General features: G+C 45.8%; 1 protein-coding gene across 1 annotated transcript in view; it reads left to right on the forward strand.

Moving 5' to 3' along the window:
* The first annotated feature begins 13,466 nt into the window (after positions 1 to 13,466).
* The window catches only part of LOC140720257 (E3 ubiquitin-protein ligase TRIM39-like), a 151,020-nt gene continuing 139,311 nt past the window's right edge, over positions 13,467 to 25,175 (forward strand). The window contains exon 1 of the mRNA XM_073035127.1: positions 13,467 to 13,700. Within this exon, the coding sequence (XP_072891228.1) occupies positions 13,467 to 13,700 (234 nt within the window). The remainder of the gene's footprint in view (positions 13,701 to 25,175) is intronic.

A 25,175-nucleotide genomic window follows, 5' to 3' on the forward strand; every position in this document is an offset into this window, starting at 1 on the left:
TAAACTAAATCTCTTCTGTCTCTTCAATGTCACTATCATACCTGCTGCCACCACTCCCATCGCAATCCATACCACGTACCACAACTCGTTAAATAAAACCAATCTACTACTTACACTGCACATCATCTTTAAATTATCACCCTGTCACTTTAAAGGAAAACATTCTCGAATTTGACATGTCCACACTCGGAAAATGACTGACTGTTCACCTAATCTACACCTCACAAAGCTTTGTGAAATTCTGACAGGACATTGTAATATCATATTTAGTTTCGATCACCCTGTTACAGGAAAGATGCAGTTCAGCTGAAATAAGGGCAGAGAAGTTTACAAGGTCAATGTTGGTACACAAAAAAGTGAGTTCTGAAGAGAAGTTGAGCAGTTTTAGGGTTGTTTTCTTCACAATTTGGGAGAATGAAGGTATGATTATTGACGTGTATGAATAATTAGGGTCACAGATAGGGAGGGTGCACTGAGATATTTTAACAGGGAATGTGGAATCTGGAATTAGAGGGCTCTAGATCGTGAGAGGACAAAGATCAAATGAAAATCTGACAGGGAATTTCTTACAGCCAGACGGCGGTCAGTATATGGAACCAACTGCCGGAGGAAGTGGTTGAGGCAGGTACATTTAGAAGATTCAAAAGCTATTAGACCTGGATACAGTTGGGAAAGGTTTATTTTAACCAGGCATAGATGCAACTTAAATGGGAGCTTTGCTTGTCTGGATCCGATTGACTGAAAGTCCCATTTCCATGCAGTGTGATGATACAAATCTAAACCATGTGGACTCTGGTTGATGACTTCTCTCAATGGCTTACTACTTATTTACAGATAGCAGAATCCAGCATCTTGCCATCAGTAAATGAGACATCAGCAGTTACAGTGACAAACTCTTGCCTTCTACCATTCTGGAACAATTGACACACATTTGAGATTTTCCACTTCATTGAAACCTTCCTAGAGCACAGTGAGCTGTGAAAAGCCTCAGCCTATTTATTCAGTTTCTCTCCAGCAAATTCCTGTAAAACCATTCTGTGCAGGTCGTTGGGACCTGGTGACGTTTACTGTTAGTTCCATTAGTTTTTCTCTCATGATTGTGATTATAAATTATTGCACTCAGCTGAAAAGTGAATAATATTCGCAGTGTTGAGTTTAACACTGCAATTTCCATTTTAGTTTCTAACATTGAGTCTCTTACCACTGTTTGCTGAAGTATTCTCAGTCTACTGGTCTACCTCTAGCCCTGCGCATTTTCAGTGTTCTAGTCTTTAATATTTCCCTTAATCTCATTTTTGACCAGAGATGCTTCATTTTTTCCTGAGTCCTTCTGTCTAATTGACATTAATGTCTGCTGAGCGTTTAAATATCTGCCATTGCTTATCAACTATCCTGTCCCTGACCTATTTACCCCATTCAAATACATCTGAAATGGGTTGTTCCTGGGAAGGTTCGGTCACATAATTCTGTCTGAAACAGTCCGTGAAGACGCCACGTATTTCTCTTCCGCGGCACCTCTCTAGTTTGACTAGTTTTATCAATAAAAATTTCAAATTCAACAATAATAATCACACAGTTCCGTTCTTAACTCCCTTTGATCATCTACCCTCTCGTCCTCTGTCTCATGAAGCGGCAATGGATGAGGGTGTACAGATCACTCGCACCCATGTTGTCTTTCCCTGCTGTTCATTGTCTCTACATGTTAGTCACCTCTCACCATCCCATGATGAACACGGTCGCCCTCCTCCTTTCACTTTTGCTGATTGGTATGGATCACTGTTGGTTAGTTAGTTAAGCCCATTACTCCCACTGGAGCACAGGCCACCGACAGTAGATCACCAGAGACCTCTTTGCTGTGCCTGTATTTCAAACTGTCCCCAGGTGCAGCCCGTCTTCGTGGTGGATCCATCCTCTCCCAGGGGTGAGGTCTTAGGAGCTTCTGTAGTTCTGGGTTTTTGTGCGATTGGTTTGCTGATGATGGTTTGTCCAACACTCCTCCATTTCCAACCGGGATTCGGACAGTCCATGGGCAGTGCTGGGTCATTGAATATGTGGGAACACTGAGATCCTTTTCCCGGTCAGCCTACTATCATCTCCCTGCAACAGCTGTACAATCAAACACATTTCTCATAGTGCGGTTCTTACATTCATTCAGCCTAAGTATGCTCTTCATAATTCTGTATACCTCTGTCAAATCCCCGTCATTCCCACACGCTCCACGGAATAAAATCCAGGCAATAAGGGTTAAATGCATTGAGATCATCCTTGATCTTGCTCACCAAGGAGATTTCAGGTTCGCCCTTTTTGGATTTTCTGATCACCTGTTTGAGCAATTTTCTGCTATTCAGTGAGGATCCAGTCCGATTTTAGATTCCTGAACCCCTTTAATTGTGCTGTAGAAGGCTCCAGATTCACAGATCTGTTTGTATATTCGGCTCCTCCCCGTGACTGTATTTTCATTGTCTCTTCACTGTTTTACACTGAGACCAACTATACGTTTGCCCACCAGTTGCCGTGTGTGAGAGAGTTTGTCTAGAGTGCGGTGTTTCAATTCTGTTGTACATATACCGGTGGAAATTAGTGGCTCTGTTAAAATGTAGGGGGAGCTGTAAGTTGAGGGGCCACTGTCTGCAGTCTGTCACTCTGACTCTGTCTCATCCTCTTACCAAGTCGTTCTCTCTGCTCCTCAATCGGGCAGTTCCAGGTAAAAGCCGACGGCAGCTGTCAGTTTGTCACAGAGCAGCGACCTGAAACATGTAGAGGGAAAGGAGGCAAAGGACTAGGCAAGGGTGGAGCCAGGCCTCATAAAGTGCTCTGTGATAACACCGAGGGTATCGCTAAGCAGCCATCTGCCACTTGGCCCTACTGGCACATTTCAGGCTGCAGGAGTACATGCTGAGGGACAAACTGAAGCTTGGTTCAGCCACGGCGGGGGTGTTCTGCTACTGGAGAGGGAGGGGCCGGGTTGGGTGAGAGAGCCTCTCAGTTATTTCAGTTGTAAATCGGCATAGAGTGTGACATGAGTGGCAGCAGTTCTACTGATTGACGGGTAGTAATGTAATAGAACACTACTCACAGCATTGACCTTGAATGGGAAGAATGAAAAGGCTTTGCATGGTTTATTCTTGTATCATTTGTTATGAGTCAAGATCACTTGTTAATGACCTGTACCCGACTGTGTAGCTGTAGAATGATGTGAGTATAGATGTGCATAGTCCAGCTGTCTTCAGCCTCCACAGAAAGTCATATTGATCTGTGTTGTAATCCATTTGCCACTCTGTGGCCCTCTTCCCCAAATGATCAGGATCTTCCTGTGATCCAGATAACCTTCTTCACCGTCAGCAGCATGTCTGAACTTACTGATCAAGTCTTGTGCATTTGCATACAAATAATCTATTGAAATAGGGAACATCAAGCTCCCAGCTGTCTCCCCTGTAGCACATCACTAATCACCAGTCTCCGTTCTGAGAAACAGTTTTATTAACCTCCAAGATTCTGTGAAAGATGAAGCAACCACAACTTTCCAAACACTTGCGAATCAGACTCTTCCCATCAAAATACTGGTTGGACATGCCCATCAGAAACCCCTCCAGTAAGTTTCCCACAACTGATGTTAGGCTGACTGGCCTGTAGTCCCCTGGCTTGTCTCTGACAGCTCTTTTAAACAATGCAAAACCATTTCTGTGGTCAACTACGAAGCAAACATCTTCGGAAGGACCTCCACAACTTTCTCCAGACTTCCACAAAGCAGTTGGTCAGTCCCTGCGGATTCATCCACCTTAATGGCACTGTAATTGCAGGCACTGTAAGCATGCAAATAGCTGCTCTCTGGTAATATGAATGTCCTCCAAAGCAGCTCCACTAGCTTCCATTAACCATTGAGAAAACATGACGTTGTATTCGGTGTAACACCAGGTCAAAATATTCATTTCCTGATTCATGATCCCACCCATTACCTGTGGCTCAAGTCACGGGGACCCTGCTGTTCTCTATGGGGGGGGGGGGGGTTCCCTCTCCTGAGCCACACTGTTATTCTTAATACAGTTATGGACCCTCTTTGTATTTCCCTGACATGCCAGATCCACCTCTTAACATTGTTCTGTCCTCCTGCTTTCCCTCTTAAGAGTATCAATAATCATTTTTGTTCTTTTTGTCCGATCCTGACATCCTAAACCCTGTATATGCTTCCTCTATTTTTCGACCAGAGCCTTCATATCTCTCATTGGCCAAGCTTCACTGAACTTGCCAGGTTACCCTTCAGACTAACAGGGAAGTGCGTCTCCTGGAAACTTGATATCACACTCATAAAATACTCCCACTTGTCCTTTGTTCATGTTTCTTCCTGCACTCTCCCTCCTCCAGAAACATTCACCTTTTGTGCAGAATAGATCCCTAAACTGTGGACTTGATGTACATTCCCATCACTATCTTCAAACTAATAGAAAGAATGAAAAGCCATTAACAATTACAACGGTAAGACGTGGCAACACAAACCAATCCTCATGCAGGGGTCAGGCGTGGAGAGAGCGAGCAATTTCAAGTTGCTGGGAGTTAAGCCGTCTGAGGATCTAACCTGGTCCTAAAATAACAATGTAGCTGTAAAGAAGACATGACAGTGGTTCTATTTCATTAGGAGTTTGAAGTGATTTGGTTTCTCAACTGAAACACTCAAAAGCTTCCATAAAGTTACCATGGATACCATTCTGACAGGCTGCATCACTGGCGGGTGGGGGACCAAAAGAAGGTACTGAAATTGATAAAGTCAGTGCCCATGACATGTTTCATTAGCGGTGCCTCAGAAAGGTGACGTCTGTAATGAAGGACACCCATCACATCGGACATGCCCTCTTCTCATTGTTATTGTTACGAAGGAGGTACAGGAGCCTGAAGGCACACACTCAGTGATTCTTGATCAGCTTTTTCCCCTCTGCCATATGATTTCTAGATGGACATTGAATCTACGAACACTACCTCACCTTTTTAGTCTATTATTTCTTTATTTTTCACTGATTCAATATGCATAAATGCTTACTGTTGTTGATTTACTTGTTTTTGTTTTCCTTTCAATATTATCAGGTGTAGCATTAAATTGCTGTTGTTAATTCAAAAGATCTCACGACACATGCCGGTGATAATACACCTGATTCTGATTTTGATTCTGATAAAAGGGGTTCTTGAACAGCCTGGGGAGTAAGCTGAGGAATGGTAAATGGTGTTCAGTCCTGATGAGTGAGGAGTGACAATATGTGAAGTCATAACGGAGGAGGACATTGTGAACACAGCTCAGTCTGTCACAAAAACGTGCCTCCCTTCCATTGACCATCTGCATTCGCTGCTGCCCCGGGAAAGCAGTTAACATCATCAAAGACCCTTCCCAGCCCCGTCATTCTCCCTTCTCACACCTTCTATTGGGCGGCAGACAAAAAGGAGTAAGAACACACAACACCAGGATCAGGGACAACATTTGCCCCACTATTACAGTGCCTAATATTAATCGTCCCTCGGAAGTTTTCATGTCTTATTGTTTTACAACCTTTAATCGCAGTGGATATAATTTGGCTTTTTTGACTCTGATCAACAGAAAAAGAGTCTTATGTGTCAAAGTGAAAACAAATATCTACAACGTGATGAAACGCAATAATTGATTGCATAAGTATTTAACCCCTTTAACATGACACATCAAATTATTACTGGTACCGTGAATTTGGTTTAGAAGATACATAATTAGTTAAATTAAGATCACCGTGTGCAGTCAGGAGGTTTCAACAGACTGTAGTAATAATGCACCTGGATCTGGCACGCCCAATTGCCAGTGTCCTGGCAAGAACCACACCATGAAGGCTGAAGACCCACAGAAACTGCATATGAATGGTTATTAAAAGCAAGAAAATTGTCGAAGCACCCAGGCAACAGTTATTGTATGCACAGTCTCTCCTATCTCAGCCACTGAAGCCTGTAACTCCTCCCGAGTTATCATGGGTCGCTTGATGGCCTCCATCACTAGTCCCCTTCTTACACAATCTCTCAGTACTTGGGGACAACTTGCTATTGACAGATTTACTTCTGTATCATATTCTTTCTATTTTTTGATGATTGACTTAACTGTACTTCAAGGAATATTCAAAGGCTTGGAAATTTTTTTGCATCGATCTAAGAACACAGCCCTAAGGCGCACCTGTATTGAAAGTCAGAGGGTTGGAGGTGAGCGAGCCCATTCTTACCACCTTCTGATGATCTGACGGGAAGTCGAGGATCCAGCTGTACAAGTCACAAGTCGCTTTTATTTCCATTTCGACCATAACTGCTGGTACAGTGCATAGTAAAAATGAGACAACATTTTTCAGGACCATGGTGTTACATGACACAGTACAATAACTAGACTGAACTACGTAAAAAAACAACAGAGGAAGCTACACTACGATACATACCTTCACAGGACTGCATAAAGTGCACCAAAACAGTGCAGGCATTACAATAAATAATAAACAGGACAATAGGGCAAGGTGTCAGGCCGAGGTCTCTGAGATTCCTCTCGGGCCTGGATGGAATTATGCTCTTGAATGTTGAACTGTAGTCCAAGAACAGCATTCTCATAGAAGCATCCTTCTTCTCCAGATGTGTACGGTCGGGTTGCAGAGCAGTGCCTATTGCATCGTCTGGCGATCGGTTGTGTCAGTAGGTGAACTCCTGCGAGTCCAGGCCTAGAACCACCAATCACTCCTCAAGCATTAACCTTTATTTTCACCAATCAATCACATGAATTTCTTTGGATCCTTTCTTTTCTGAGATTTCGTTCCCATAACTGCTCACAACACTCGGTGTGGTCTGACCGATGCCTGTTGAACCTCAGCATTACATTTTGCTTTTCTATACTTGTCCTCTTGAAATTAATGCTGACGATTGATATTTCTTTCTTACCACTAACTCAGACTGCAAGGTAACCTTTAGAAATCCTTCAGGAGGACTCCCAAGTCTCGTTGCACCTCTGTTTGTTGAATGCTTAACCAGTTTAGAAAATGGCCCACACCAGTACTGCTTATGCGCATGACCATACAGTTCCCCATTCTATCTGCCACTTCTTTGTCCATTCTCACAATCTGTCTGCCCTGCTGCAGATTCCCTGCTTCCTCAACACTACCTACCCCCACCTATCTTCGAATTGTCTGCAAACCTGGATGCAAAGCCATTCATTCTGTCACCCAAATCACTGACCTGCGTCATGAAAAGAAGCGATCTAGCTGTCTCAAGCACCAGTCACACCCGAGTTCATCCACCTGACCTGTCAAGCCGCTTGCATCGAAGTAAATGCACTTTAAACGAACTGTCTTTTCACTCTTTTGTCTGTGCTCCCGTCTAGCCTGTTCACTAAATTTGCTCTAATTGGCGACAGTATTCTGCTCAGGGTCACTCGGACTGTCACTCCCTGTACACTATTCTGAGCGTATCTCGCAAATCTACAGGATATTTTGCCCCCCACCCCTCCAGTTCAGGTGAAATCCATCTCTTGTGTACAAGTCTCTCTACCACAGACGAAATTGCAGTGACGCAAGAACTTCAATCTTTCCCCTGCCTCAGACCCTCAGTCACATATTCCTCTGAATCATCGTTCTATTTTTATCCTCACCGATATGGGGCACAGCGTGTAATCTGGTGATTACTGCTCTGAAAGTTGTGCTTTTTAAGTTCTCTTCTAATACCCTCTATTCACTTTGTAGAAGCTCAACCCTCTCTTTACCATATTATATTTGTTAAGGCATTTGATAAGATTCCTCATGTAAGGATGCACGGAATCTAAGGAGACTTTGCTTTGTGGATCCAGCATAGGCTTTTGCCACAGAAGGCAAATTGTGGTTGTTGTTTTTTTTTCATTTTCTGCATGGTGGTCTGTGACCTGTGGTTTTCCATCGGGATCGATTCCGGGACCCATCCTCTTTGCGATTTTTATAAATGACCTGGATGAAGAAGTAGAAGGGTGGGTTAGTAAGTTTGCTGAAGATGCCCAGGTTGGGGCTGTTGTGGATAGGCTGGACGGCTGTCAGTGTTTAAACCGAACATTTATAGGGTGCGGAACTGGGCTGTGAAGTGGCAGATGGACTTTAACCCAGATAATAGTAAAGTAGTTAATTTGGCATGTCCAGTTTGAGGGGAGAATGTAATATAACTGGTAGGATTCTAGATAGATAGATAGATAGATAGATAGATAGATAGATAGATAGATAGATAGATAGATAGATAGATGGATAGATAGATAGATAGATAGATAGATAGATAGATAGATAGATAGATAGATAGATAGATAGATAGATAGATAGATAGATAGATACTGTATTCATCCCCATGGGGATATTCAACATTTTTTCCAATGTCCCATACACTTATTGTAGCAAAACTAATTACATACAATACTTAACTCAGTAAAAATATGATATGCATCTAAAGTAACCCTCTCAAAAAGCATTAATAAATAGCTTTTAAAAAGTTCTTAAATACATTGTATGGTAACTTAAGCTCAGTCCTAACCCCGGCACTTTAACATATCTTAATCCTGGCGGTTGAATTGTAAAGCCGAATGGCACTGGGGAGTATTGATCTCTTCATCCTGTCTGAGGAGCATTGCATCGATAGCAACCTGTCGCTGAAACTGCTTCTCTGTCTCTGGATGTTGCTATGCAGAGGATGTTCAGGGTTTTCCATAATTGACCGTAGCCTACTCAGCACCCTTCGCTCTGCTACCGATGTTATAGATGATCTGCGAGAACTTGGGGTCCGTTCCGATAGGACACTCAAAGGTGCAGCGTAGATTGAGAGTCTTGTTAAGAAGGCGTATGTTGTGTTAGCATCATCAACCGCGGGATTGAGTTCAAGAGTCGGGAGGTCATGTTACAGCCATATCAGTCCTTGGTCCGACCCCACTTGCAGTACAGTGTTCAGTTCTGATCACCTCACTACAGGAAGGATGTGGATACGACACAGAGAGTGCAGAGGTGATTTACAATTATATTGACTGGCTTGGAGGGTGTACTTTATGACAATAGGTTCAGTGAACTTGGCCTTTTTTCCTTAGAGCGACGGAGGATGAGAGGTGACCTGATGGAGGTGAGTAAGATGATGAGGGGCATTGATCGTGTGGATAGCCAGAGGTTTTTTCCCAGGGCCGAAAAGGTCGACAAGAAGGGGCATAGTTTTAAGGTGCTTGGACACAGGTACCGAGGGGATGTCAGAGATAAGTTTTTCACACAGAGGGTGCTGGGTGTAGGGAATGCACAGCCGGCGGTGGTGGTGGAAGCGGATACAATGGGGTATTTTAAGAGCATCTAAGATAGGTAATTAGATAATAGTCCGCGCTATTGTTCCTTTTACCGAAATGCATTATCAGACACTGTATTCCATCTGCCACATTTTTTGCCTATTCTTCCAACTTCTCTACGTCCTGCTGCAAACCCACTGCTCCCTCAGCACTACCTACCCCTTCACCTATCTTCATAGCATCTGTAAACTTCGCCACAAACCTTTCAATTCGATGAACTAAACCCTTCATAAACAATGTGAAAAGTAGTGGTCCCAAAACAGACCACGGAGGAATAGCACTAGTCACTGACAGCCAATCAGAAAAGACCCCTTTAATTCTCACTCGCTGCCTCCTACCTATCGGCCAATCCGCTAAACATGCCAGAATCTTTCCTGTACCGCTATAGGATTTTATCTTATTAAGCAGCCTAATATGTGGCACCTTATGAAAGGCCTTCTGAAAATCCAAGTAAATGACATCCCCTGCCTCTCCTTTGTCCACTCTGCCTGTTACTTCCTGAAAGAATTCTAACAGATTTGTCAAGGAACATTTCCCTCCATAGAAATCAGGCTGATTGTGACTTATTTTATCATTACTTTCCAAGTACCTGGAAACCTCATCTTTAATAAGACTCCAACATTTCCCCAACCATTGAGGTCAGGATAACTGGCCTCTTCTTTCCATTTTTTTGACTTTCTCCCTTCTTAAGGAGTGGAGTGACAATTGCAACCCTCCAGTCCCCTCGGACCATGAACAGAATCAATGATCATGACCAATGCATCCGGTATCTCTTCAGCAACCTCCCTCAGGAATCTGAGATGTCGTCCCTCTGGTCCCCGTGACTTATCCACCTCTGGACCTCTGAGTTTTCCGAGCACCTTTTCCTTTTTATTGGTAATGACAGTAACTCCTGCTCCCTGACCTTTGGAAAGTAGCTAGTATCATCTACAGTGAGGGTAGATGCAAAGTAACGATTGCATTTATCTGCTATTTTTGTCCCACAATGCTACCTCGCCAGCACTCAACTCACTTTTACTCTTTATAGGATCAAAACAAATCTTTCTTTATTAACATACCTGTCAATTTGAGAACTTCTATCTCTGCGCAGCCTAGGTCTCCAGCACCTTGTGAACTGTTCCTGGAAACTTCAGCCATTTCTGCTCCGCTGTAATCCCTGCTGGTATCCTCCTCCAATCCCCCTGGGCAAGGTAATTTTCAATGCCTCTGTAAATCGATTTATTCCATTAGGATGAGGATATATCTGAGTTGTGTTTCACCCTCTCAAACTGCAATATGAATTCAATCGTAGTATGATCACAGCCTCCTCAGGGTTCCTTTACATAAAGCTCCCTTAATGAGATTAAGACTATTATATAACACCCAATCAAAAGATAGCCTTTTTCCGAGCAGGCACAAGCACAAGCTGCTCTAAAAAGCCACCTCGTAGCAATTCAACAAGTTTATTCTCTTCCGGTTCAAAATCAAACTGATTCTCCTAATCCCCTTGCATATTGATGTTCCCCACTACAACTGTGTCATTATTCTTATTCTCAGAATCAGAATCAGGTTTATTATCACCGGCATGTGACGTGAAATTTGTTACCTTAGCAGCAGCAGCAGTTCAATGCAATCCCCAATAGTAGTGGCCCGGTAGAAGAACGGACTTGAGGAGCGGACATTCCCAGATCCCGATGGGTGAGGCCGAGAAAGAGAAGACGGCATTTATATGCCTTCTGGGGTATTTTCCAGTTCGAAAGGATGTCCCAGGGCATATCGAGACCCCCTGCCACCTTCCAGAGGGTCATGGAGAAGACGGTGGGGGGGGGGGGGGGAAGGATTTGCATGAAATGTTGGTGTGTTTGGATGATTTAGTAGTGTTTGGAGCCACCTTGGAAGAACGGGAAGCGAGGCTACTGAAGGTGCTATGTCGGCAGGATGGGAAGGGTTAAAACTCTCCCTGGATAAGTGCCAGTTCTGCAAGATGACTGTTAGCTATGTTGGACACATAATCTCGCGGGATGGAGTAGCTACAGACCCGGATAAGATAGAAGCGGTGACCACGTGGGCGAGGCCAGAGACTGTGAGCGCTCTGCGCTCGTTCTCGGGGTTCTGTGGTTATTATCGGAGATTCGTGAAGGGCTAGGCCAAAGTGAGTCACCCCTTGAACCAGCTTCTGCGTGGTTACCCTCCCATGGGGAAGAAAGGAAGAGAGGGACGGGAGGTTGGAGAATATCTCGAACTGTCGGAGCCCTTTGGACAGAGGTAGGACACGAAATGTGAGGAGGCTTCTAAATCGCTGAAAGAGTTGCTGACCCAGGCACCGAAGCTGGTTTTTGCTGACCCCAATTACCCTGTGTACTACACACGACACCAGCCGAGAGGGATTAGGGGCCGTCTTGTTTCAGGGCCAGGGCACCGGGTTGAGACCTGTCGCGTTTGTCAGCCGGAGTTTGTCGCCCTCCGATAGAAACTCTCCCACCCATAAGTTGGAGTTCCTGGGTTGAAGTGGGCAGAGGTGGATCAGCTGACTGACTATCTCTCCGGAGCCAGGTTTGTGGTGAGGACGGAAAACAACTCAGTACTTATATCCTGATTTCCGCGAAATTGGATGCTACAGGCCATCGGAGATGGCGGCCTTGTCGGTATCTGATCTCAGCCTGAAGAACCGGCCGGAGAACAGGAATGTCGATGCGGATGCTTTGTCACGACGGGAGCATGAGGAACAGGAGACAGACGAGGAGTGGGAGAGCATTCCTGCTCCTGGGGTGAAAGCCATGTGTCAGTTTGCTATCAGCGTGAAGGCCAAGGAAAAGGAGAGACCGGAGCGAGCAGTGGACCCATTGGGGGCTTCTGATGACGCCCTACCCCCAGTTTACTGTGACCTGACTGCACTGAAGACAAAGCAGTTTCTGGAATTAAGCCCGCGGGAAGTGGTAACTGCTCAGCGAGATGACCCGGGCATTGGCGCTGTTTGGTGCGCGGTGGAAAAGGGAGATGTGGCGTGGGCGGAGAAGATGAAACACGCTTCAGTGCCTCCGTTATTGAGGGAATGGCCTCAGTTGAAGTTGACGAAACAAGATTTATATCGGGTAACGTCACCCCGGGCCACCCTCCTGCCTGAGAAGTATCGGAAGATTGTGTTGAAGGCCCTGCACGATGATACTGGACATTCGGGGGTGGAGTAGATCTATGGATCGCTCAAAGACAGGTTTTACTGGCCCCGAATGAAGGCGGAGGTGGAAGAGTATTGCCAGTCGTGCATTCGCTGCATACGCCGGCAGACGCTGCCTGTGCAGGCTGCTCCGTTGTCACACTGGCAAAGTGAGGGGCCGTTGGACCTGGTGTGTGTGGATTTCTTGGCCATAGAGCCCGATGCCAGCAATACGGCGAATTTCTTGGTCTTCAAAGACCACTACACCAGGTATGCTCAGGCGTTCCCTACCAAGAAGCAAAGGGCGACTGCGGTGGCGAAAGTGCTATGGGAGAAGTATTTTGTTTATTATGGCCTTCCCCGGTGGATACATAGTGACCAGGGACGAGACTTTGAGAGTAAGCTCATCTACGAGCTATTGGGTATGTTGGGGGTTAAGAAATCGAGAGCTACGCCCTGTCATCCGCAGGGCGATCCCCAGCCGGAGAGATTTAATCGGACGCTGCTAGACATGCTGGGAACACTTGAAATTAGCAAAAAAGTCCCGATGGAGTCAATATATTGGACATCTGGTTCACTGTTACTACTGCACCCGATATGAAGCTACCGGATACTCGTCCGACTATTTGATGTTTGGGCGCGAGGCAAGGTTGCCCATTGACCTATGTTTTGGGACGGATGCGTATGAAGTATCGCCGAAACCCTACTTGAAATAGTGTCTGAGATGAAGAAAGCATTACAAAGACTTTATGAGCTGGCTAGGGAGGCGGCCGCCGAGCAGAATAGGGGAAATAAGAGGAGGTATGACAAGAAGGTGAAGTTCTCCCAACTACTGCCGGGAGATCGAGTCCTCATAAGGAATTTGTGACTAACTGGGAAACACAAGCCGGCTGATCGCTGGTCGGGCACGCCCTGTGTAGTCGAGAGTCAGATGCGAAATCTACCGGATTTTCCGGATGAGGCCCAAGGATGGGAGGGGGCCCGAAAAGATTCTCCATCGGAATCACCTGATGCTCCCGGGGCGAGATGTACAGGCAGAGCTGGAGCCCGAGGTGCCGGCTGCGCCTTGTACCAGGTTCTCTGCGTCCACGCAGGGTGGAGGAAGAGCCCACACCGGGAGAGTCGGTCCCAGGCCCAGTCCCTGTGAGGGATACTGACTCGGAGGATGATGACTCGGACGATCGGTACATGCTGCCGTTCGCTGATGCCCCCGTGATGGAGGGGGAGGCACCTGGTCCTTCTCCCACTGATTTAGACGGAGTAAGGGGGGCTAGTGGTGGACTGTTGGGGTTACCACATGGCGTTGGAATAAAGGATGTGGGGTCCAAGCAAGAGATAGTGGTTCCGAGGTGCATTGGGGTTTGGGTGACCGCTCGCGGGTGGGTTCGCCTCGTAGTTCCCATGGGTCTCCCGTATTGTCCGAGGTGGAGGAGTTAGAAGAAGGAGTGCGCAGGCTCAGAGAAGCAGGCACCCCCCGGACAGGTTGGCCTATGTGGCACCTGGGGAGCAGGGTGTGAGATCCACTGTTTTGGGGATTTATGCAACTGCTTTCTGCCATTGGATTGGGAGGTGTGTTCTACAGGAGAGTCTGGCGAATTATCTGAACGTCATGATGGCATGACTTAATTCTGTGGGAGGAGAATGAACGTTTCTCAGATTATTAACTGTAATGTTAACTGTTAACTGTTATAAAGTGGGTCCTCTGTAGCGTTATAATGAAACGACTTTGTAGGTAACTGATTTGGTAATGCTCTGTTTAGTTGGAATGTTTGGGTTATAATTATTGATAACGGAGGAACTAACCACTGGAAGCGATGTTGTTCTCTCTGTATGTGTGGGAGCCTGGAGTCAGTGCGCGGGTTTTTCGGGAGGAGAACCGAAGAGGAAGGACGTGCTGGACCCTTTTGGTCCCAGGTTTCCCCAGGCGGCGGGTCGAGAAGGTCGGAGAAGATCGAATGATGGACAGAAAGCTTCGATATTTGAACTCCAACGGTTGTGCTCGAACTGATTGAACTCTGATAAGTCGGCGCCTTTTTTCTTTTCTTTATATATTGTATCGCTATTAATTACCTAGTTCCAGTAAGGTTTATAAAGAGTGATCTGTAAAACGTACATTGTGTGCTGTCTGATATTGTATGAGCGAGTTTGTACCAGTGTGCATTACACAGCATCTACAGAAACGGGAGACACGGTTTGGCGGGTGGATAGCCGATAGACACAAGCGTTATACTAACCATGCCAGGTTTTAACATTTTTATAGATGGAACGAAAGATAATTTAACTGGGAATGCTGGAGTAGCCCATTTTGGGGCTTGAACTATAGACAATGATAGAAAAATTACTTTGCAACCATTTCTCAGTATTTTCAGCAGAAATGGTTGCCATCATTTTAAGCTGAAATTTGGTGGAAAAATGTCTTCACACGTAGCGTTATAATTGTTCAGATTACTTTTATGTTTTGATGACTCTTAAACACGTTATTCTAGCAGTCGGTCAGATTTACTGTTGGAAACTCACCAGGCATTAATTCATATTCGAGTACTTGTTTATATATTTTCTTCTTATAAGTCCCAGCACACGGAGGTATTGAGGCGAAGGAATGGGTTGATTGTAAGTTACAAAAGTTCAACTGTAGATAAAGACCCTTCACTTAACAAATCAGAAGTTCAGAATTAAGCATGTTGAGAATAAGGAGCTGATGGAAAGACTGATGGGAAAATGGGTACACCTTTACAGAATACATAAACGTGTTGGGTGTATGGAGAGAAAGGGGTAAAACAGGAACGGACGGAATTATATTGACACGAACTACAATGGGAACATGAAAGTGCTGGGTTTATGGGAGAAACAAGAAGGGAAGAAATTTTATCCCCATGTCTTACTAAGCTTAATTATTCCTTTTGTCATGTTGCAAAACATGCTTCTGGATTGAGAATTTTTTTCCCATTATGAAACGATTGAACACAGGGCATTTTCGGGTGAAGCATATCAGGAAATAAATCATGCAGGCTTCATTGCAATTTTGGGGGGCTTGATTGATTTCATTTAACCGTTTTCTTAAGTCATGGGGTGACTTTAAATAAATTCGCAGTGTTGTGTTTCTTTACGTATAATCGATAGGATTTGTTGCGGCTAATTTAGCTTTCATTAGAAGACAGAAGAAGTGAGGATTTTATTTCCCAATTCTGTACACCACAGTCCAGTCCAGTTGATAACGTGAATGCTCCTTTAAGTTGGAGTGTCTTAATTTAGCCAATTATTAAACGAGATGGCGGAGGCTGGTGTGATTCACATTGGGTTAGTAAATTAGCATCTGACTCGACCCGCGCCGTCTTGTGGGAATGTCTGACAGTGAAGTTGGTGACCGGAATGGGAATAGATGGACATATCCGCAGACGAATGTGCGGGCGGCATTCCGGAGTAGTTCTTTGTCTGGCATCTGGCGGGAAGAATGAGGTTCTGACTCTCTTGGACGGTGCTTTGCCCCTCCTCACACACACACTATCTTAACGTCCCGGACTGCCGGTCGATGGGAAAGTCCGCCCGGGAATAACACCTGGGAGATCAGGCGGTGAATCTGAGGAGCTGGAGCCCGGACTGGAAACTCTGCCGCCGCCTCTGGCGACTACTCAGGATGCGGCGCCATTAATCAACTGAAGCATCGAAGTGACGGGATATTTCACCGCGCTGATTGCCTGCTCCCTGAATTTCGACTGAGTTACCGCGTAAATAAATGTGTTTGTGCAGCAGCTGAAATTCATCAGGAAATACCCGAAGTACAGAAAGATCAATTCAGAATCATTGAAATTGTGTCCTTTTCTTGAGACCTGATAATATATGAAATTTCCAACTATTGTCATCCACAGGAGGATGAAGCTGCCGGAGAGGGTGAAGAGTAAAACCACAGACCTCCTCCTGCTCTCCATCTCCGGGTCACTGCGGTTCTCCCCCTTGCTGTGACCTTTCAGCCCCTTACGGAGCCGACTGGCCACTAAAATGTGCCTGACCGTCAGAGCGTTGAGCAGCAGGATCCCAGCGAAAGGGAGTAACGGAGTTAAAACTGTATCAAGCCAGTCATATGCTACCCACCCGGGGTCAGTGAAATAATTGTCCATGATCATACAGAACCATGGTACATTGTCGATGATCACTCTGGGTTCCTGTAAGAAGTATCGGGGAACATTTCTCAGACAGGACAGTACACCGGTTGTTGTTAGAACCACAGCCGCAGTTTTCCCGGTGCAAAATTTTGTTTTCAGTTTCTGGCAGCAAATGGCGACAAACCGATCAAAGGAGAAAGCGACGGTGAACCAGACAGAACAGTGTGTGGCTGAGTACATCAGTACAGCAATAACACTGCACACAGGGGTGATGCCCAGAAAACTCCGCGGGAAGTAATATACCCTGATTCGATTCAAAATGACCCCGATGACAATGGTCAGTAGATCCGCCGCTGCCATGGCCACCAGGTAGCGAGTAGTGCAGGTAGAGAGGCCGCACTTTCCCCGGGACAGGATCACAATCGCCAGTAAATTTACTGGAGAGAGAGAACAGACAGTGGGCATTACTGAAAATATTTTCCAGGAATTAACATGGTATCGGGCTTTGGCTAAATACTCGGGAGTGCTAGAGTCTGTAAACGGCTGCTAATCTAACACCAGAAATGGGTCGCACTGTCTCTGACCTGTCTTCTTCAGTATGGAGATAAGACGATGTGTGGGGAATCCTCGACGATAAAAGCGATCTGAATGAACAACACCGATCGGTGCTAATCCCCATTCCAATCGCTGATGGGGCCGGTTTCACTGAATTAACTGTAACTGACCAGGACTCCGGAAAGTCAGCATCTGATGAGGCCGAGAAGGGATACAGAGAGGAGCAACACACACAAAACTGGAGGAACTCAACATGTCAGGCAGCATCCGTGGAATTGAATCAGCTTTCGTTTCAGATCGAGACCCTCCTCAGGACGAAGCGCTGCCCCGATTTATGACGGATTTCAGAGGGAAAGAAGGAACCACGTAGTGACCTGTGGCTGAATCGCTCCGTTAATGGATTAATTCTGCAGCGCAGTTTAATTCGATAAAACACGGCAGCAGATCCGTGAACACTGGTTCAGGTGATCAGACCCGATAACTGACCAACTGACAGCGGGATCCGACTGTGACAGTCTCCACAGGGAGACGTGAAGCACAAGACTAAGGTCACCCTCTGATCAATAACTTGGGAAAAGTGTTCTTCAGAATGCAAACATCTCCCAGTAACAACTTCACGGACAGATCCCTGGCCCCAGCACTGGGACATCTCTGGATAAGCTGTCATTCAAGGCAAGAACAGCGTTCAATTAGTTCCCGTGAGTTAGAGGAGAAAAATAAGCTTAGTTCCACTTGTTATTAAATCTGAAAGTTCAGAGTGTGAAATTGACAGGATCGATATCTCGGATGGATATTTGTGCAGTGATGATCAGGTTGTAAGCTTGTAACATTATCTTAAACAGGCTCAGAAAACCCAGAAATAACGAACATGAAATGTTCTGCTCACTCACCTGGAACTCCAATGACGGCAATGAAAATGTACAATATTTTCTCCACACTGATATACTTTTCGAACATTGCAGCCATTTTCTCTGGCCAGTGATTTGTCTCTTTGTGCGACAGGCGATCTCTCGGAATGAAATGTTAAGGCAGCACATGACTGGGGCTTTTAAAGCCATTCAGCAATTCCACAGGGACAGATTTCAACAGATTGAAAAATAAAGGTTTTAAAATTATTTACAAACCAATTGCGTCAGACAAGTACAATCCCTGAGATGACAGATTGAGATTAAATTAATGAATAATATTTAGATAATTTGTGGGAGTTAGTTTGTTACAACAAAGTGACTGAACCGTCCGAGGTGTCTTATCAATTAAATTTGCTTCCACTGTAAATATGTACTTCAAAGGAACCATTTGTCGGACACAGAATATTGAAGTAAATTATGTCATTGTGCCTGTGAAATTGTTCAGAATCACCTGCTGTTACCATTCTCCTCAAGAGTATAAACTCTTGATGTAGTTTGTGGTTGTGGGACTCTACTGAGAGGCCTCGAAGAAAATGTCTGTTTGTGTTGATGATTAAACACAATTTCATATCCACTAAATCCTCCATCTGCTTCAGTTACTTAGTCACACACAGATCATTTTGGTGCTCATCCAGGACCCATCCCTAACCCGAACGCATGCCATGAAATTGAGCAGTCTAGTGGGGGGAGGGGTATGTTTTAATCATGTCACTCCGTAGGTGTCACAGAACACGGTGCGAAAGTGTTTGTGTGTGTGTCTGTGTGTGTGTGTGTGTGTGTGTGTGTGTGTGTGTGTGTGTGTGTGTGTGTTTCTGTGTGTCTTTCTGTCTGTCTATGAATGTTATTGTGCGTCAGTGTCTTTTTGTGTCTGTGTCTCTGCTTGTCCCTGCCTGACTATACACGTGCCTATACACCTTCAATTCAGTTTATCCCCCTTGGTTCAGCCCCTTCCTATCTGTCTCCGCAATGCAGATGTTCTCGAACTCTCATTTCAAACGCTTCACAAAATGGCTGCTGAATCGTAACAAAGCAAGAACAGAGGGCAGATTTCAAATTGCATTTATTATTAATGTATGTAGAAATAAAACAACCTTGAGACTCGTCACAGCTCCATTTCGGCAGACAGCCCCACATGCACATTAGGTTATCCCGAAGCAAGAATCATTTCGAACAGTTCACAAAATAGCTGTCTCCATAAATTCCTTTATAAACGGAAGAACACTGAGTTTTGACACACCTCCAAATCCACCGGCTCCCCCAAGCCAGTGCTCACCCCCGAATCCGCCAACACCCCCAATCCTACATCACTCATATGAAACATATACCTCCCACGCCCTCCTCATCCAGCCGAAAGGCTTTATCGGCTGTCGCTTCCGCAGGACACGGATTTACTCAACTTCCGGTGACTCTGATTCACTGTCAAACCCTCATCGGAGAGAGTGGGAGAGGGCGAGGGGAAGTATCAGGCCTTTGGGAAGAGGGAGAAACAGTTGAGGGAATTGGGAAGGGGAGAGGGAGGAGGGAGACTAAGGGATGACGAGATGTGGGGAGAGATAAGTGTGCAGGAGGAGGAGAGATAGAGTGGGTAAAGAACTCGGGGTAGTTGAGAAGCAGGAGATACTGGGAGAGATGTAGAAACAGGGCTGAGTTGAAACAGACAGGAGAGAAAATTCACTCTCACCCTCTCCATCTCCCTATCTGTCTCCGTTTCTCACTCCCCCTCCTCTCTCTCTCTCCACCTCTCTGTCTCACTGTGTCTCTCTCTGTCTCTCTCTCGCTCTCTCTCCTCCTCTCTCTGTCTCTCTCTCTCACTCTCAGTGTACTATAAATGCACGGATGGAGGAAAGGATATGCAGTCTGGGAGAAAGGCGGAGCTGGGGTCACTGAACGAAGCCAATGCCGATACAATCAATTGCTGACTCGGTCAGTTTCACTCCTCCCTCTCCATCTCCGTCTAACTCTTTCCCCTCTCTCCGTGGCCGAAGGACAGATGTGACAGTGGTGAGGAGAGAAAGAGAGTGAGGGAGAGAAGGAGAGCGGGAACAGGGTTGGGATAGGGAGGGAGGGAAGGAGAGAGGGAGAAAGGAAGGAGTGGACTAGCATGGAGGTGGGAGAGATGGAGAGGGCCGGAGCGGAGGAGAGTGTGGGAGAGTAACAGAGGGGAGAGGTTTGTGTGTGTGTGTGAGAGAGAGAGAGTGAAAAAAGGGTGAGAGAGAGAGAGACTGCAATGAACAGTCGGGGTGAGAGAGGGACAGAGGGAGTGAGAGTGCGTGGGAGAGATGGGTAAGAATGGAGGAAGGGAGAGAGGTGCAGGAAATGGGGAAAAGAAAGGGACAGAGAGGAGGAGGTGTAACGGAGAACAACACACACAAAATGCTGGAGGAACTCAGCAGGTCAGGCAACCACTGTGGAAAATAATAAAGAGTGGACGATTCGGACTGAGATCAGCAAGATGAGAGGATTCGATCAGTGGGGAGTGGGAACTTCCCGAGGATGCTGCGGGATTGTTTGTTAGATTACAGTAAGTGAGAAGTACAATACATAATGAAAAACGCAATCACAATTCTAAAACAAAGATTGACAGAATTGATGAAGGAACGAGTGATACGAACAATCTACTAAATAAGTGTAAACAGAGCACAGAATCACTGATACAGTCACAAGTCTCACCCCCATTGTGCCGGTCAGAGACTCCGGTTTCCGATGACGGCCCTGGAGACTCTGAAAGTCATTACGACCAATCGCATTTCCGGTCCGAAGGCAGAAATCCAACACTGATACAATTTTTAAATAACTGGCACTTCATTTTCCACCTTAGCGGACGAGTCATTTGCAAAACTAAAGTTAACCCTTTCTGAATTGGTGGTGGATAGGGAGGATTTTATATTGATGTAGGTCCGATTATTCTTGGAAACATTTTCAGGCAAGTTTTACTTTGCCGGTTGAAACATGTGGCTCATCTCCAGAAAATACTTCGTCACGTTCCATCATAGCTCACATCTGCATGTTCAAGGTCTCATCGATCTAAAGAATGAAGACTTTACGATCTCATGTTTCACATTATTTTAACTGACATTCTTGTTCATTGTAAGTAATGTGAGTGAACAAGTCACTTCCAAATATAACCGTCATTTAACCATCTGAGAGAGGGTGTGGGAGGGTGGGTGAGAAGAGGAGAGTAGGGGAGAGGGATGAGGGTGGTGAGGGGGGAGGGAAAGGAAACGGGAAGGGGAGAGGAAGAGGGGGTGAGAGTTAAAGAACGGGGAGAGAGGGTTTAACAGTAAGAGTGGGGTATACTGGAGAGGAAAACGTGAAGCAGAGAGTTGGGAGAGGGGGGAGAATGTGGGGGAGTGTGGGGAGAGAGTTGAGGAAGTTGAGTGACAGAAGAGAGGGGAGGGAGAGAGAGAGAAGAGAATGGTAAGGAGTGAAAGCGAGGTTTTGTAGGCAAGAGAGTGGGGAGGGGGAGGGACAGAAATGGATGGGTATGGAGTGGGAGGTGCCTCACCTCATCTTTGACTTCATGACGGATGTTGCTTTTCCTTTTGCTAAGGCAGACGTTGATGGACTTTCGATCGGTCAGGGCATGAAAGGATACGCGGCGAAGGCAGGAAAATGGGGCTGGGAGGAAAAATGGATTTACCATGATGAAGTGGCAGAGCAGTTTTGATGGGCCAAATGGCTTAATTCTGCTTCTGTCTCTCATGGTCTTATGGTCCAAGAGCAGCCTCTCATTCAATGAGAGCAAGAGCAATGAACTGGTTCTGGACTTTGGAGGAGGAAACAGGAACCCATGAGGCAATCCTCATCGGGGCTCAAAGGTGGAGACGTTCAGCAACTTTAAATTCCACAGTGTTAACATTTCAGAGGATCTCTCCCGAGCCCGAGACACAAGTGCAATTACAGGAATGTAGGAACTGTCTGTCCTTGCTTAGAAGCTTGCGTGGATTCAGAATGACATCTAAAACCCTGACAAACTTCGACAGATGTGTGGTGGGGAGCATGTTCAGTGGTTGCATCATGGCCTGGTATGGAAACATCAAAGCCCTTGAAAGGAAAATCCTACTAGAAATAGTGGATATTGCCCAGTACATCACGGGTAAAACTCCCCTCACAACTGAGCACATCTCTGTGGAGTGCTGTCGCAGGAAATCAGCATCCATCATCAAGGACCCCCACCACCCAGGCCATGCTCTCTTCTCAATGCTGCCATCTATTGGTCAAATGATGCAAGAGATCCTGAGATAAACAAGTCCCAAAAACGCTTAATACCTAGTTCATCCCAATTCTTAAAAACTTTGTCAGTCATGGAAGGGTTAAAAACATAATTAAGGAGAATGGGAGATGATAATGAAAAAATCGCTAAACCAAAAAAATTTCTAAATTGAGACCAGATCCTTAAACTTTGCTATTCCCAAAACCAATGGACACATTATAATGGTTCTTGAGTTTACTGAATTTACAATATAATCAAATCCCAGGATTATACATGGTGACATGTCTATACTTTGATAACAAATTTACTTTACACATTTTAAATTGTACATTTCAATTTGTAAATAACTCTGAAACACAAGAGCGGGTTGTGAGCTCAGTCTGCTGGGTAAATTATTTTGTTCTGATCTGAATGGTCGGCCGAACACTGTGACCCATCTTTCGAGGCACATCAATTACTGGAAATATTCCTGAATTGAACTGGAAAACCTCAAATACTCTGTCTCTCTGCTCAAGCATGCGAATACGCGTACAAACACACACACACGCTTCAAAACGTCGACAATCATATCAGTGCCCAAAAATTCCAGTGTGACCTGCCTCACCAACTATCGCCCAGTTTCGCTCACTACTGTGATGAAGTGCTTTGAGGGGTTGGTCATGGTCAATCAACTCCTGTCTGTGTGCAGGGACCCACTGCAATTTGCCAATCACCACAATCTGTCAACAATTCTCACTGGCTCACACTCGGCGTTCGATCACCAGGATAAAAGCAATACACAAGTCAGGCTGCTGATTACAGCTCAGCGTTCAACACAATCAGACCCTCAATTGTAATCAACAAGCTCCAAAACCTGGGCCTCTGTACCTCCTTCTGCACCTGGATCCTCACCAGGAGACCCCAGTCTGTGTGGATCAGAAATAACATCTCCTCCTTGCTGACAATCAACACTGGCACACCTCAACGATGCGTGCTCAGCCCACTGCTCTACTCTGTCTACACCCACGTCTGTGTGGCTAGGCTCATCTATAAACTTGCTGATGACACAGCTATTGTTGGTGGAATTTCAGATGGTGACGAGAAGGAGTACAGGAGTGAGATAGATCAGCAAGTTGAGTGGTGTCGCAGCAACAACCTTGCACTCAACATCATGAAGACAAAGGAATTGATTGTGGATTCAGGAAGGGGATGTCGAGGGAACACACACCAGTCCTCATCGTGGGATCAGAAGTGAGAAGGGTGAGCAGTTTCCATTTCCTCCCTCTCAACATCTCTGAGGAACTATCCTGGGCCCAACATATTGATGCAGTTACAATGAAGGCACAACATCAGCTATATTTCATTCGGAGATTGAGGGGAATCGGTCTGTCACTAAAGACACTTGCAAATTTCTACAGATGTACTGTGGAGAGCATTCTAACTGGTTGCTTCACTGCCTGGTGTGGAGAGGCCACTGCACAGGATCGGAAAATGCTGCAGAAAGTTGTAAACTCAGCCAGCTCCTTCATGGGCACTGGACTCCACAGCATCCAGGACACAGTCAAAAGATGATGCCACAAAAAGGTGGCTTCCATCATTAAGGACCCCCATCACCCAGGACATGCCTTCGTCTCATTGATGCTACCATCAAGGAGGATGTACAGGGGCCTGGAGACAGACTCACCGGTTCAGGAACTGCTTCTTCCCCACTGTCAGATTTCTGAATGGACAAAGTACCCAGGAACACCCCCTCAGTATTTTTCCTCTCGTTTTGCACTACATTCTAAATATAATTTTACACATACTAACTGTAGTCTGTAGTGTTTATGACTAAATATTGCAATGTACTGCAGACACAAAGGAACAAATTTCACCACACTTCAGCCGATAAATACTTCCTCAGGATTTGCCTTCTCTTTTTGCAATACATTTTAAGTATAATTTTATAAATACTTACAGTAATTTGTGGTTTTTATTCCTAGATATTGCAATGTATGGCTGACAAATTTCACCACATGGCTGCGGTTGTGTTGTGTCTGTTCACTGTTTGAGTTCGATATTAAATGAAGAGCATTGAATGGGAAGGAAGGTTTGAATACAAGAATAAAGATCTCCTCTGAAGGTATATGGGGTCCTGGTGAGAGCGTCCATGGATCACTGTGCACAGGTCTGGTCTCCCTCCCGGAGTCAGCCTGTGGAATGAAGGGAATGAAGAGATTTCCCAGATTGATTTAGGAGGTGAGGTAGTGTCCTCGGAGAGATTATACTGACCGGGCCTGTCTCAAAATTAGAGAAATAAAAGGCCGTCTGACTGAGACAGACACAGTCTCATAGGGTATTGACAGGGTAGAGGCAGGAATGACGTTTCCTTTGGCTGTGGTGAGGAATGGTGGTCACAGAATCCGAGTTCACCTCAGCAGGACTGAGATGAGGAGAAATTTCCTCACCCAGAGGGCAGCGAATCTTTGGAATTTTCTCCACAAGATTTCTAAATTCGAAGGACAAATTTTGTGGCTCTGCGATGCTGGGAACGTTGCGCGAAAGTGGCGCTGAGGTCAAAGATCAGGCATGTTCTGAGTGAAAGGCAGAACAGACACAAAGGGCTGAATGGCCTGCTCCAGTTTCCTTTTTCTAAAGTCCGAGTTTACCTTTGCGGCTGGTTCTCCCTTGACCTTCAGCCTGTCCTTTTGCACAGGGGAGCGCTCACAGCACCGGAGTCCCATCGGCAGCCGCTGCGGACCAGCACCCGTATCCCAGCAGCAGGAGACAGGTCTGGGAGGAAACTCCGGACAATAGGCCCCGATCCACGCCGGGGAAGACCGGGCACCCTCTGTGAGGCTGAAACATCTCACGGAATCTCCGCCCGTCTCTTCACCTCCGCCATCGGAAGGATTCAAAACTCCGGCCGCTGTTGCAGCCTTTATCTGGGGAGCTGCTCCCAGTCTCGGGTCTCTCACCGGGTCCACTCGTTCCCGATTCC

This window comes from Hemitrygon akajei, unplaced genomic scaffold (assembly GCF_048418815.1).
Source record: "Hemitrygon akajei unplaced genomic scaffold, sHemAka1.3 Scf000039, whole genome shotgun sequence".
NCBI lineage: Eukaryota > Metazoa > Chordata > Chondrichthyes > Myliobatiformes > Dasyatidae > Hemitrygon > Hemitrygon akajei.